Consider the following 16,664-nt stretch of genomic DNA (forward strand, 5'->3'; position numbering starts at 1 on the left):
ATCATCAAGACAACGGGCCATGCCATACTTCTCGGGCCGTAACAGAGTGGTTTGAGGACATGAGTGTGGAAAAGTTGGATTGGCCAGCCCAGAGTACTGATCTGAACCCTACCGAACATCTTTGGGATGAATTGAATCGTCAGGTACGTGCACGTCGAGATCGCACAAAGAACAAGGCCGAACGGGTGGCTGCGTTAAAGGCCGAGTGGAGGGACATATCACCTGACATTCATAAAAAGATGGTTGAGAGTATGCCGCGAAGATTAAAGGCCGTCATAAAAGCAAAAGGTTTGAGCACAAAATATTAAATGACACAATAAAAACTCTTTTTTTTGTCTAAAGGCAGCTGTCCAGATATTTCATTGAAGAGGCCTCTGGAGTCAGAAACTCTGATTCATTTATGATGCTACTAAACCACTGACTCAAATCGATAAAATACCTTTTATTAAACAAAATTACACATACTGACTGTATAAACTGTATATTAAAATAAAATCAAAATGAAATAAGGTGGTATATAACAAGAATAAAATGCGATAAAATATAAAATTAAAAGCGCTAAAAAGATGGAACAAAATGGAACAAACCGTTCGTCTCTCCCCAGGATAAGGGATTCAATGAGTGAATGAATACGATAGCCCTTATCCCTATTAAGACTATAACATCCAAACGAACATATCCTTAAACTCTCTTGACACATCCGGTTCCAAAAGCCATGCGCTCTATCCACGATCACGGCTTCTTTAGCTGTAATACCATGCCCAGTTTCCCAGGCTTGTTCAGCTACGGCTGAACCCACATAATTGGCTGTCTTCAGGGCCCTATCGTGTTCCTCCAGGCGATCACGCAGCCTACGTTTCGTTTCCCTCACATAATACTCTCCACAATCCAGACACTCAATTTCATATACGACCCCACTAGTGGCATTACCCGCAATAGGATCTTTGATTGCGGACGCTACTGTGTGCAGTCTTCAATCCGGCAGCTGCACACAGCGTATCTTACACGAACGTAATATACGGGAAATGGGTTCTGAAATGCCCGGATAGTAGGGAATGTATGCGGTGGCAACAGTAAAAGCATCCCTGCTACTGCTGCTCATATCTCTTAAACACCCCTCAATAATGCTCTAGGGATAACCGCACTGGCTTGTAGCCGCGAAGGGTATTGTGTACCGCGTGTGCGTTCTGTATACAATAGAGTTCTTCTACTAGGTCAGCCGTAACCCCTTTAGTCTTGTCGCCTCTCTCCTCAGATGAACAGCAGTGTGATCCCACCCTTCCCATTAAGGCCTTAACCACACTATTTTTGTGGCAACCTGCCTGAGCAGTTTTAAAGTGTATGTATTGACCACGACACTAAAGTTTTCTGTAAACTTTAGTTTTCAAGTGTTGGCCTTCTCTGTACACACACACACATCTGGGAATGGAAGGCCACCCCCTCCCTGCTCAACCTCTAAGGTAAACTGAATAGAGAGCTAACCGTTATTCAACCAATTAAGTACTTCTGTTTCCTATCCCCTTTGTATTACCGTGAACGTGTCATCAACATACCTCTTCCACAGCCGTAATAGGGGTGGACTACAGCTCCCTAACATCTGAACTTCGAACTCTTTCATGGCTAAATTGGCTATAATTGCACTAATAGGTGAACCCATGGCCACTCCGCGGACCTGCTGATACATAACATTTTGAAACAACATGGTGGTACTAGATAAGCATAAACTAACACCTTTACAAATATCTTCACCATTTAGGGCTGTCCTCTCCTTCAAAGTACCATCCCTACTAAAGCCCTCAGCACACAATCCAAGCCATGTTCAACGGGTATACATGCGAACAAAAAAACAATATCGAAAGATGCCATAATCTCACCATCTTCTTTTGTTTCGCAGTTTGTTGGCATATCCTTTTGCGTCAGTCGTATTTCCTTGTCTCTATCGTGTAGGTTGTGGAATCTAGGTGTTCGTCAGGTTTCAGTTCTCTTCTTGTTGAGGTTGCCTGTGAACAGAATTTATGTTCTGCGCCAAGTGAACAGCTCTGCGCAATTTTTGTTAATGCCTTATATTCCTCTCATGAGTCTAGCAGGTGTGATTCTAGATGTCTTGGGAAGTACATGATTTTTTTCATGTCTGCAGCATAAGTCTTCATAATTGGTGCATTAGTACATTATGTGTGGCCAAGTTTCTGGCTCCCCACAGGAGCAGCGTGGGTTCTCTAAGATTCTGAAGGAGGCTAATTTAGCGTTGAATGCTCCGTGGCCACCAGGAAATAGGTCGTGAAGAGGCCGGGTTGGAACCAGTTTGGAGACTTGGGGTACACCCTGTCAATGGTAGGCAGGAATTTCTTAGTAATTTCACCTTTGGTTTAAGCTGTCCATCGGTTCTGCCATATCTGCCGTAGGTGTCTCTGTAATCTGTTTTTTTCCTTCTTTGTGATTCGCTGCTACGTTAACTGTAAAGCCGAGGAAGGTGCAAGGTTGTCCTTTTGCAATGTTCTAAGTGATACCACAACGGATTGCCTCTAAGTCCAGGGGGAGGGCCTCTGTCAGTACTTATAGACCGGAAGTACTTGTGGTACAGCAGGCGCGAGTGATGGTCAGCAATATTGTCCGTGGGGTGGCATCCAGTGTCCGACGATTTACAGCTGTTATGGCTTTTGGGAACCAGGCTGGAGAAGCATACGTTATTGCGAGTAAGAAGGTTGTTTTTTAATACAATGACAGGGTGCGTGTCTTGAGCCTCCAATCCCGTCTTGTGATTCTGGCCACTAGTGCTGAGTATTTTTTAATCTTCGCCCTAATATATGTCAGATGGTTTTTAAATTATAGGTTGGAGTCAAGTATAAGGCCAAAGTACTTTAGTTGGCTCACTAGCTTAATGGTCTTGTTTTCAACTTTTATTTGAGGTGGCCTGCTTAGGTCTAGTGTTTTTTGAGCAAAATCGAGGAGGTTTTAGTCTGTTAAATCTTCAGCATGTGAGTATGGGTCCACTGCTGAAGCGTCCTCAGAGCCTGGTTTGCCTTATTCTCCAGCTGGGCCCTGCTGTCAGCAGCGACCGTCAAGATTAGTTCATCCGCGAAGGCCTGGGAGTGGACTTCGCCCAAATCCATGGCTAGAAACTCATCAAGGACCATGTTCCACAGGAGCGAGCCGAGTACAGAGCCGTGGGGGCAGCCCCTGTGGACCGGTCGATTTAGTTTCCCATAAGGTGCGATTACGCTGATTGTCCTCTGTGAGTGATATGATTTGATCGTCTGGTAGAGGTTATTTGGCGTATAGGCCTGCCGTAGTCTCGCCAGTACGCTCGGCCACCAAATGGTGTCGAAAGCTCCGGCAAAATCAATTGATATCACAAGAAAGTATTTGCTACCTCACGAAGTTGCAGAGTATAGCAGTTTTCTTAAAGCTTCCACAGCAGATGATTGTGGTTTAAAGCCAGATTGGGTAGTCATTTCGAGTCCAGCTGTTTGGTAGTGTTGGTAAATCCTTGTATGTAGCAGTCTCTCAAATAATTTGCTTATAACTGGTAACAGGGAGATCGGTCGATACGATTTCGGCGAGTCAGGTGGCTTGACAGAATTCTTCAGAACTAGTTTCACATTAGCTGTCTTCCATTGTGTTGGGAAGGTTCCCGAATCAAGGCAGCGGTTGTACAAGTTGAGTAGAAGTTCCGGAGCCATTTCCGTTACCTTTCTAATGATTTCAGGCTCCAATAAATCCAGGGCGGGGCATTTATTATTTCGCATGAGTCGCCCTCCTGTTGCCACGTACCATCCGGGAGAGCTTTTGCCCACCTCGAGCATCGATGAGCAGTGGTCGTCCAACGTCTTGCTGGCGTTTCGTAGGTTTCCCCTCCTCGGACCACTTTCGGTGGGTACTAACCACGGCTGACTTTGAGCATCCCAGTAGCCGTGTCGTTTCGGATATGATCTGACCCAGTCGTCTGGCTATTACAATTTGGCCTTTGTCAAACTTGCTTAAGTCCGCTGCCTTTCCCTTTTAAAGAACAAGAGTAACACTGATTAACGGAGCTCAGTATCAGGTGTTTTTTCTACCGTGTCCCGACCCGTGCATGCGCCGTAGTTCACCTGCAGTTTCTTCGATTTGTATCACTACTCGCTGGTCATAATGTTTTGGCTCATCGGTGTATATGATGAGCCACATATGGAATACACGGCAGCTTTTTCAAATTAGTATGCCCACCCAACTGGACTATGTGTCAACATGTAGTCCAGAGTCGGCATCAATACTTGTCGGATTCATTTTATGCGACAAACGTCAAAGAAGGAAAGAAAATCTTACAGCAATAACCATAATGTGTGAATAAAGAAAAGCCGAAAATTCTATTGATAAATAAATAATGGTAAATAAATATTGATAAATAAATAATGGTAAATAAATATTGATAAATAAATATTAAATTTAAATCTTTTAAGATAATTTTTTCAAAACGATTTCAAAACAGTGAATTTTCATTTTGCTGGAGTTTCACTAGCGCGATTAAAGAAATACAGATTAAGATTAACCGATTTGAGCACCTCTGGCGGTCATACGTAGAACTAGTGTTTCAGAGCAGTATTTAAATATGTTTGTAATTAATTAATTTGACAATTTAAAAGAGACACCATCTTTGGTTGCCTGCCTTACTGTTTGGTAGATGAGAACCACACCAAGAAGGATCGTCTCCAACATTAACCACATAGCCGCAGCGATCATCTAAAAGATAAAATAAAAATGACAACATTATTTATCTGATTATGTTATTTGATCAATATTAAATAGAGCATTAAATGCAAAGAATAATAAATTTGTGAATGATGTGATGTTGGAAATTAATCTCAAATTAAAAGATGAATTTCAATCCGTTGGATTGAAATTGCCCTTTGTGATTCTATATATAGAACTAATATTTCCACATGATAAATATCTAATAGTTTGTAGATATTTCACGATATAGAATTAATATATTATGCGTTCGTTATGAATATGCAGTTAATTAATTTGGCAATTCTAGTAATAATTGAAAATGGTAAATTTTATTAGAAATGAAATAAATTTCTAATAAAATTTTATAAGAAATAATGAAATTTTATTCAGCTATGGTGATATACACGAAAAGAATGCAATGTGTGAGCTTATTTTTTTTATAAAACAAACGATATACGCGTTCCATAATGACAAATTCACTTATTAGACTGATCGCGATTTTATGATCACAGTGATCATTCTTTAGATTTGCTTTTTTGTCTCTCTCTCTCTCTCTCTCTCTCTGATATATGATAAGGCTGGACAGTAGAAGGAACGATGTTGTAAAGATATTGACCGATATACAGAACAACTCTATACTGTGCAGGTCACACAGAATCACGTCATTTCAGAACAGATTTCATCCCCAACGGCCATGACTCTCCACTGACGTCGTTTCACAAGTGCTCACAGTGATGATGTTAGCCGGAAGGTAAGCACACACGCTCAGTTAACCTTGACTAAACAGAAACGTTCATTATCCTTTACAATCTCAATAATTCCTGCAATATCTACAGCGATGCCTTCTCCAAGTTACTAAATCCATTAGAACCGGTGATGAACGTTTTAGCTAGGGATTTACTGATATTAAATTATTGCACAAGAGGATTGGAGAGGTTTGATCCAATTATATTCTCTTATATTCATCAAACGAGTGAGTGACCGCTTTAGGGTAAGCACCTAGGCGACTAAGGCCATGACGTTTCGGTGTACCATGTCTGTAAACTGCGTGTGTTCTATGATTGATTTGTCTGTTTTGCCGGATTAAAAATCCAAGGTCCGAGAAAAGAAATATGTATTCCTTGCCCAATTACTCGGTCACACTCTGAAAACAAGCCATAACAGTTTCTCCCTTCGAAATGGAAGACTACAGGGTAAATTACAGGGTAATAATTACACTGTAGTCTTCCATTGAAAGACAACTGCCTCCATAACGTTCACCAACTTCGTGCACTTGCTGTCTAATACATGACCACGCCTGGCATCATTTGATGTTCCATTGTAATGTCAGCTGATGATGGGACCGATATAGTTTGTATATTTATAAGTAGTTTAGTATTTTGTAAATATTTGTATAGTTTGTAAATATTTTAGTCCTTCTCTTTCGGATGCAACAATATTCCTCATGCATTATGGAACCCGAAGCAAAAGGCCTTTTCCTATGTGACCTATGTAAACGCAGCTAAATAATTACATAGTGATATTTATTCCACCTTGAGAATGTCGCGTGGTGGGTGTATGGGGTCCCCAATGGGAGAAGAGGGATGTGGGTCACGTGGTACAAATGGGTGCGGCAATTATGTCACTACAAATGTACAGGTAAATAATTACATATGTCATTTCCTGATTAGACATCGCTTAGTGCGTTTCTACAGGTGTGTCTTTTATATAGAAAAAATTTGACTTACTCCGTCATACCTCTACATTTTACGTAGAAAAGCGTGCGCGGGGGTTTGCGAGCAGGGGGGCCGAAGCCCCCTAGTATATATTAAAAATGATTACTTTGTCTAATCAATTTTAACATACATTAAGGTCCTTCCATGTCAGTTGAATGTTCAACTAATTTCAGAAAAATTTCTATCTGAACGTTACGGTACTTATTGAAATTTTTTGGAAGTTACTTATATGTGAAATGCAACTGTGAAAAATTGTAGATTTTTTGATTAGTTAGTAACGGAACGATGGCCCCCTAAAACTAACAACCTCTAGTTTCGAACCGTATTTTGAATAGTTATTTCACTTGCTTTTATTTCTGTATTTATTAAGTGCATCTTACTAAAAACGAAAATACAGATTTCTCTTTTCACTAGGATTTTTAAATTTAAGTTACAGTTCATCTAGGATTAATTTCTTGCATGATTTATATTTTCGAAATTGGACTTTGCATTGCATTTGTTCAAAACCTACAATCCTTTGATTCTACTATGTTCCAACGAAACATCATCCTATTTAATGCAAAAACATACAATACTTAAACACTGAGTTGGCTTTGCTAATGCTTACACGTAAACGCCTTGACATGTACCCCACAAGGTGTTACAGGGCGTCCTATGACAGTGCTACCCATGCGTTGCACAATGTGTCTAGTAATTCCCACACATCGTCAAGTGGATGGTTGCAGCATCAAATATCGAGTGGGTCCCAAACATGCTCAGTTGGGTGGATATCGGCCGAGTTGGGCGGCCATGAGAGAACAGAGAATTCATTGTCACGTGTCTGAAACCAGTTAGCACCGTGCCGGGCATTGTGGCATGGCGCATTGTGTTGTTGATAGATGCTGGAGTTGTCTGGATGTGCACTGTCGTCATGAAAGGGTGTATTTGATCGGCAACGATTCCTGTCTTGTACTGAGTGATTATCTGGATCACTGTTCTGCGCCAGTACTGTGTTAATTGATAGACGACGCTCTCCACGGGAATGACCACACATGGCAGGTGTTTTTAAATTTAAGTTACAGTATCAGTAACAAGTCCAGATACTGGCACCTTTATCATCATCTTCATCTTTGTTTCTATGCTATGGTGACCCCAAGACTCTCGTCCAAATCCACCTAGAATTATAGTCAAACATGTATACTATGTACTCTATGAATATTACAGGTGCCCTGAACATTATGTTGAGGCCACCTCACTACCAGGAAGCAATCACACCTGGGCAGCTGCTTCCTGGCGCTTGTCCCAGGCACGTTTTCCAACCTGGGCCTACTAAAGCTCTTACTGTGCGAATTGGCACCAATCCCCGCACCCACCTGAGGTAGTGCTATACAGGTGGGTGCCAACACCCTGCCGGGGTGTTGGCACCCACCTGTATAGCCCAAGCTGCCCAAACCCAAGCTGCCCAAACCCGAGTGCCAGCAAAAAAAAAAAATAAATAAAATAATAATAATAATAAAAAATAAATAAATATAATAAAATAAATAAATATAATAATAATAAATAAATAAATATAATAATAATAATAAAATAATAAATAAATAAATATAATAATAATAATAAAATAATAAATAAATAAATATAATAATAATAAATAATAAATAAATAAATATAATAAAATAAATAAATTAATTAATTAATAAAATAAATAAATAAATAATAAATAAATAAATATAATAAAATAAATAAATAAATAAATAAATAAATAATAAAATAAATAAAAAATAAAAAATAAATAAATAAAAATTATAAATAAAAATAAGAAATAAAAATGACAAATTAAAATAAAATAAAAATAATAAAGAAACAAACAAAAAAAATTCAATTAATTTCTCCCCACATAGCCAAAGTAAGCCAGGGGGGAAAAATACACAAACAACCTGCCATCCATTTATGGAAAAATACATTGCAATCATGCATCAAGTAAAAAATGCATCAAGTAGTCAATACTAATTATCCTGGTGCTAGCATCCCGCATTCTAGTAACTCACTTATTTTATATATATATAAAATAACTAAAATGAAAATAAGTAAATAACAATGAAAAATTAAATAAAAAATTTAAGAAAAATAAAATAAAAAATTTAAAAAATAATAATAAAAAATTTAAAAATTTAAAAAATAATAAAAAATTAAAAAATAATAAAATAAATATCCTCCCCCTCCACAAGGCGAAATTAAATCAGGGACCTGGCACCTGCTGGTCTTGTCCCCACAGTCATACGCGTGCGAACTATCAAGGTATTGACAAGGTATTCTTGTATTGATTGCGGCCTCCAGGGTTACCCCTATATACCGCTGTAGCATCTGTAGGTTATTTATAGCCGGCAAGTGTGTGTAAGTGTGTGTGTGTAAGTATATATGTGTGTTGTGATGGTTGTTGTTTGCCGGCCCTGGAGTCTTAGCAGCCGGGAGGCAGGGAGCAAGCTACCTGCGTCCCGACTCCCGTGCGAACTATCAGTTTATATTAGCCGTTCCCGACCTGGATCCTTCACCATCGTCACAGACCATCCATTCCTACACAGAGGAGTGTTACTAATGTAAAGCCATCTCATAAAATGAGTTGGCTTTGCATTAGCAGAGTTTATTCCCTTTGTACGACAGTAATGCAGATTATGGTAAAACAATATAGCATTTAGAGATAGGTGAGGTCATTACATTATATTAATATACTTGACATGCACAAAGGTTCAAATTACTTCAGTTATACCTACCGTGCAAGGATTTTTTCTGGATTTTAAAACTTCTGTTTGAAGCTGCTAGGTTTATTTCACGCTTCTGTAATTACACATATGCATATAGATGAAAAGAGCCCCAATGTAAATTTTAATTAATAAATTTTTATAACCGAAAGACTTTACCGTTTGTTATATGTGTTTTGCAAATAATTACAACAAAACAAAAATTATTTCTCATCAGTACACTTGGGGACTGCGTAATAACTGTAATTTAAATATCAATTCGCCCTACTTAGCAAACTCATGACCTGTAATTTTTTTGTAATTACTTTACAAGGCTTGTTGCCGAGCACAAGCGAAAGAGTTTTCATTTCTCAATTGTCAAGTTTAACATAATCTGAGTGGTTTCTTTTTCTTTTTTCCTTTTTTTGATAACCAAAAGGCTCATTTTTAATGTTTTAATTGTGTAATTTAGATTTCCGCAAATAGCCATTTTGGTAAATAAACTTAGCCTTCTTCTTTAAATTTTGTTAAGAAAAGAAAAATGAAATACAAATCTCGCAACGGTATCCTTTTATTGAATGTGTGATGAACTTATCAACTTATTATTTATGTAATGGACAAAAGCTAAAAGTATTATTATTATTAGTTGATTCACCAAAGTAAATATCCATATTGAAATTTTCTCTGTTTATGTGTACTAATCAATAAATGATTTTAGCGTCCACTGTGATCAATTCAATTTGATGCACAGAATTTATTTTATTCTACTGTGCTCTAAAACCTGCTTAAAACATGCTCTTTCTATCTGATTCTCGAACCCCACCACTTAGCAAACACTCCATGACTCTTAATTAATGGATATCTTGCTCTCTGTATTCCAAACTCCGTTGGTACTCTGTCAACAGTAAGCGCATAAGGATGAGATGGACTTCCTTTACAAATACGTTTGAAGTAGTTGGGAAAGCATGTTACGTGATTAAGGGGCTCTGAAAACGAGAAATATTTCCTGACATTGCAGTTCTGACAATAGCAAATATCGTTAGCATGGCGTATTTTTGTTTTCTTTTATCTGACAATCCTATAGTTGAATATAAATTACTATTTAAAAAAGAAAAAAAAGAAAAAATCTGCATAATATGCTTCAGTTCTTACCGAAGAAAATTTATTTAAAAATAAATAAAATTTTTCCAAACTTTAAAGCTTTTTATTTGAAATAGATATTCGCTTAATTAAAAAGGCAAAGTAAAATATGAATATTTCATATGATGTAGAGATAAACTGCAGCCATTGTTAGATGAATATTAAATTAAATGAATATTTTAAATGAAATATTAAAAAAATGACATCCAAGTTGACTGAGAATTTAATTAAAATACAAGAAAATAACTCTAAACTAAATAAAAACAAATATAAAACGTGTAAATTTATAATAATTTAAACTTTAGTGTAAAATGCAAATAAATTTAATTTAAATTTAAGAAAATTTAAAATAATCTAACAATAAACTGAAGTTTCAATAAATTTAAACTGAGCTGAATTTTAAATAAATTTAAACTAAACCGAATTTAAAACAAAAATAACTATTCAGATATATGCATTGATATAATTAATGTGTAGATGTATTTAATAAATAATTTCAGTTAAATTTTAAATAAAGTACTGAAAATTAAATTTTAGCGAAAATAAAATAAATTAAATTATTATTTATACATTTTAATTAAGCTGAGAAGTTGCTCTTCTGATTATGTTTAAAATAAATTACAGTAATTTTTTTCAGGATGAAGAACGCAAACGCAAATCTTTTATCAGAAGATGGCGCTGCATCTAACAAAGAAGGGAACTTTATTAACCTTCCTTGATTGACATTTCGAGAGAAACATTTCGTGTATTATGCAATTACTGACATCCGAAACAGAAATAATTAAGCAACACAATTTCCTATTGCATTAACGTAATCGTAGATGGCGCCACTTCATTTAGCTTAACTTCCAGCAAATCTAGTAACGCACAACCTTAGCTTACTAATGTAAACGTAATGGGGCTTTATTGATTTTTCTGTCACTTGTTCCGTTCACGCAGACCACGTATACCTGTTCGTAAGCTGTATGCCTATGCACTCCTAAAGTTCCATGTTAAGGACCAACGCAGTTGGTTTCCTTTTCACGTGATTTTGACATACCGGAAATATTGTCATACTTTGCTTTTGATTGCGACGTGTTCACTTTCGAAGATTGAAACTCATGATTTAGTTTATTCCATATTTCAAAGTTCATATTTCAAAATCTAAGTAATTTCTTAAGTGCATTCTTTTGTTTTAAACTACAAGATTCATCCCCCTTCCACTCTTTCTCCACCTTTCAACCACCACATCCAGGTCGTTTATGTATATGCTCAAGAATAATAGTTATAATAATTTCTACTCGTTCAATGCTGGGAAACAAATCAACGCATCCGTTGCCGTGCCAACGATGACGTCATAACTCTATGACAAACTGTATTTCTGCTTCTTGACCATTAAAATTTAATTCTTCGGCCCTGTCGAATCTCGAGGGAAGGGCATTGTTTCTGTTTGAAAGGAAACGGTTTCTATTCAGACAAAAATAATTTAAATCCAACTTGCCAGTGAAGCGGTAAGATAGTCAAATGGTCTGGGAGATCACTGGTAATTATTAAGCGTTAAGCTCAGATCAGAAGTGAATGGGGAGGGCTCAGCCATCTCCAACTATTCGCCAAAATTGAATAATGTGGAATTCGCCAGAACTGGGTAATGTGGAAAATGTGTTAATAACAACCAAGGGTTATTGACTCAGAGAAGTTGTGTGGAATTCAACGGGCCTTTTTCACAACGTGGCTGAGTTAGTCGGTCTCAGGTGAGGGTAGCATGATTTTTGTAAAGGGAACTCGGGTTTTTCATCCAGCAAAAAAAAATGTTCCTGAAACCCTACAGCAGTACTAAATATTTTGTCTATTGCCGTGCTTTGATTGGAGAAATGAACGGACACTGTCAGATGTCCAAAAGAAATAATCTTCGTTCTTGGTTCGAGCATATGAAAGCTGTTGCTTTTTTTTTTTTTTTTGACTAGCTCGTTTTTGTTATCAGTTTACTAAATATGTAACGCTGGATTTGATTATTAGCTTTCTAAATATGCAAATCACGAATTATTACTATTTTCTTATTATATTAATCACAGCATATTACCTTCAGTTGTTATTAAAATCGAAAAGGAAGTAAGTAAAGTGTATTACAAAAATGTTGACTGCATACTAATTGCTATTTATTTATTTTATTAAATATCATAGATGATCCGTATAAATGTAACACATTTCAATATTTATTAAAAAATCCAGGAGGAAAAATGTAAAGTATTACTAAACATTTACTTTTATATATAAATTAGTTAATTAATTAGTAATTAATTGGTAATAAGTTAATTTGTTGTTTACTTTTTTACTTCTATTAATCCCAGAAAATGAAACAATTCAGTTAATTTAAGAAATAAAAATGGAACATGGCTGAAATTTAACGAATTGTGTGTGCATTACCTAACTTATTTATATTGTGTATTATTTGTATGTGTACAAGATAGAAAGCGCTATCTTCCAATATGTACTGGGACACCTCATCCACTAGGAAGTAATGATTAATTCTAGAAATAGGATGAGAGGTGGATGGCAATAAAATTATTATATACACCGATGAACCAAAACATGACCAACGAGTCGTAATGCAAATCGAAGCAACTGCAGCGCGTGCGCAGGTCGGGACACGGTGTAAAAAACACCTAATACTGAGCTCCGTTAATAAAGTATTACTCTTGATCAGCGGACTTAGGCCAGTTTGACAAAGGTCAAATTGTAATGGCTAGCCGACTGGGTCAGAGTATATCCAAAACGGTACGGCTGGTGGGATGCTCACGGTCAGCCGTGGTTAATACCTACCGAAAGTGGTCCGAGGAGGGAAATCCACGAACCGCGGGCTTAATGGGATTAAGCAAATTAAAGCACAAAACTCAAGCCTACTTGAAGAAGTACAACTACTCAAGGCACAAGTAATTAGAAATAAATTCACCATTGTGAACCATCCTTCTATCATAGAACAAAACCTTCGAAAGGCAAAGGAGCTACATCAAATGAATACATGGTACCAGCACATCATGATAGTCAACAAAGTATGAAGAAACCCACTAAATTTCGAACTATCAGTACGAAAGAAAAGCAATCTTTAACTAATAGGAAACACAGCGACCTGCCTACCCCCATCGATATGAGTCAATTACCTGTATCAGAGCACCCTTGTGAACCTAGGTGCGATATCGATTATATATCTGAAGCAGCCGTTTCTTACAATGAGACTTCTCAAAATGCTCCATGCGTACACTCAAGCATAAGTGGTGACACCAATGAAAAATCCACTTATGCACATATTGTCTCCCAGCAGTCATCCTTCAAACGATCGCGACCTAATTCCCGTTTGGAAGTGACATTAACGGCCAATGATCCAACTTCTCACCAAGATAGTTCTGTAAATAGATTGGTTACTCAGAGGGCCAGTCCGATTCAAGAAACATCACTAGCATACCCCAACAAAGCCAAACCAGTCAATCAATCCAACGTATTGGAGAAAATATACAATATAACATCCATCCAAACAAAATCGAAAATCTTCATATCGAGACTTGGACCATCCACAACCGGTGCAAATATATCTAAATTCTTTGAGAAACAAATAGGGATCAAGGTTGCTGTGAGACCTGTGAAAACAAGATATCCCTCCTATGCTTTATTCACAATTACTTGTGACGAACAGGATGAACTAAAAGTGCTAGATACTCGCACCTGGCCTCCAGGAACTCTAGTAAAAATGTACAAAGAACAGACCTCTTCCACATCCTACCGCATGAAATCGACAATAACACAGAGATAGCAACCTACGTCAGCCTCATGCCAACCTGTCTCAATAACTCCCCTTAAATGCTTCTACCAAAATGAACAGTATCAGCAATAAACTACACACCTCTACAAACCATGTTACTAGCTGAATATCAGTTCATCTGCTTGACTGAAACCTGGTTATCTCACAGATGTCATAGGTCAGCCTCTCGATTACCTCAGCCTCCATAATTCCAGGGATAGCAGACGCAGCGGAGGTGTTGTGTTACTGTACTCATCCAGTTTCAAGCAGTCCAGATTTCAGGTGACCAAATCAGATAACTTCGAAGCCCACATTAAGAAAGGATACATACAACTCCAAATTTGTCTTGTATATCCACTCCCTGACCACACAGGAGATTTACGAAGTGAACTGATAGCATGGATAGCAGCCAATCTAGCCCCCGATATCCTCACCTTCATTATAGGAGATTTCAACATGCCTACGCCTAGACATGATGACGCTACTGAAGATCTCATATCAGTAATTGGCACATTTGGCTTAGTTCACCAAACTACAGCTCCAACCAAGGGAAACCAGATGCTGCATCTACTATTCCACGATCTCCCCCACCTTGTTTTTACCACTGAACACCACAGCTTCCCCTCTGATCACTCTCCCATCACGTTTGAGTTCGACATCACTATGAACTCAAACGCTGGTGAAGCTTTCGGGAATGAGGTGATTATCAAAACAGTATTCTCCATCAAATACTTAAACCCAGAGATCATCCTTGGCCTCTGGGTTTAAGATCATCCAAAGGCCGCCGTAGCCGAGTGGTCAAGCGCGCGGGTGCATTAGTACACGTGCCTTGAGTGCCCAGGGTTCAAGCCAGTGATTGCTAAATACGGTGCAGTTTCTTGTATTCTCTCTCCCTCATGTGAACTCCTCTGACCGTGTGGTCGTCCCGGGTATAAACAGAATATTTATTTATTTATTCTTGCACGTCTCACAGAAATAAACTGGAAGGATCTACAGCCAGAATCAGTAAACATTGCTATATCTAACCTGGCTGACCAGCTACTTGAAATTGCCTCCCAAGGAGCTTCCAAACAATTAAAATTCTCTGATAGATCCAATACGTGGTTCAATGCTGAAGTCCGAGAAGCATTCAAGAGGAAACAAAAAGCTTTCAGAATATACCATAACTCAGCTGACTATCAGATGTACAAGAAAGAGCGGGCAACCTTCATCAAATGTAAACGGAAAGCAATCCGGCAGCTGACACTCAACAGAATAAACCACTCCAAACGTATTACATCCAAAAGCAACAAAGATTTCCATATCGATGAGAAGATATTTCAGGAATGGATATCTTTGACTTTCAACGAGGTGCCATCAGACTCAAAAACCCCAAACCTAAGTGATTTTGTCATGCACTCCAGACAGCCCCTTTCAACTATAACTCTAACAAAACAACACCTTACAAATACCATCAATAGACTTCCCAATAAATCTACAATTGGCCCTGACGGCTTCCCTCTATTCTTGGTTAAAGTGTGTAGTGCCTTCATTGTGGAGCTCCTTCTTGTAATCTTTAATCGCATATTGAATTCCGGATCAATCCCGACAATGTGGAATCACTACAGGATACAACCCATACCCAAAAGAAGAAACCCTAAAGAACCTAAGTACCTGAGACCGATCTCAGTGGGCTGCTCAGAAAACTACCTTATCAGCACTGATCGGCCAATGCTTCTCTCATAGACCCAAATGTCTGCATATTGTGCTCCCCAAAAGATCTACATATACAAACCTACGGATACCCTACTTAAAATTCAAACTGCTCTCAACAGTAAAACTCAGCTGGATGTCATCTTCCTTGATATTTCATCTGCTTATGATAAGCTCTCAATTCCCGCTCTCATCTACATTCTAGAAAAGTACTTTGGCATTACTGGAAGCCTGCTAAAAACCATCAACCCCATCCTTACACCAAGACAAGTCATCATCAGCTATAAATCCTTCTAACAGGAGTGCATTATAACGAGGAGTATCGCAGGGAGGTGTCCTGTTCGGTCTACTGTTCGCCGCTCCCCTTGAACCTTTCCTCGCAAGGTACACTGATTCCTCATCATATGCAGACGACCTCAAATTATACATAACATCTAAAGAAGCTGAACAAACTCAACTGGCAAATCAGCGAGTCTCCATCCTGATCGACAACTTTGTAGCCTATCTACTGCAAATAGGTCTGGAACTAAACGTATCAAAATCAGCTCAACTTACCTTTACAAAAAAATGAGAATCAAAAATGACATCACAGCCTATCATAACGGATTACAGATAAGGAAAGTGAAGTCTCACGCTGACCTCGGCTCCCCCCCCTACCTGCCAGTAGGGAGGAGCTCAAAACTTCGCCCGTTGATTATAAGGCAACAAATATACCCACGGACTTGTGGTTTGAATCCTTCAGCCGCTCTTGGAGCCTCCAATAAAGTAATACAACTAGGAACTGCTAATTCGGACAACCCCGTTAATCCGGAAACTTTACAAAATGGAAAATGAAATTGTGGAAATAACCCCAAATGACTCACAAAGCCAATCTGAGGAAGTCATGATGGAACAAACTCCAATTGAAAGAGTTGATGACCC

At 38.1% G+C, this 16,664-nt stretch overlaps 1 protein-coding gene across 1 annotated transcript in view; it reads right to left on the reverse strand.

Annotated features, from left to right (window-relative positions):
• Nucleotides 1–16,664, reverse strand: part of LOC150075930 (metabotropic glycine receptor-like) — a 133,934-nt gene that overhangs the window by 16,285 nt on the left and 100,985 nt on the right. The window contains exon 4 of the mRNA XM_090387213.1: nt 4,648–4,716. Coding sequence (XP_090243339.1) covers nt 4,648–4,716 — 69 coding nt within the window. The remainder of the gene's footprint in view (nt 1–4,647; nt 4,717–16,664) is intronic.

The sequence above is a fragment of the Mastigoproctus giganteus genome, chromosome 13 (assembly GCF_048544385.1).
Source record: "Mastigoproctus giganteus isolate SK-2022 chromosome 13, ASM4854438v1, whole genome shotgun sequence".
Taxonomy (NCBI): Eukaryota; Metazoa; Arthropoda; class Arachnida; order Uropygi; family Thelyphonidae; genus Mastigoproctus; species Mastigoproctus giganteus.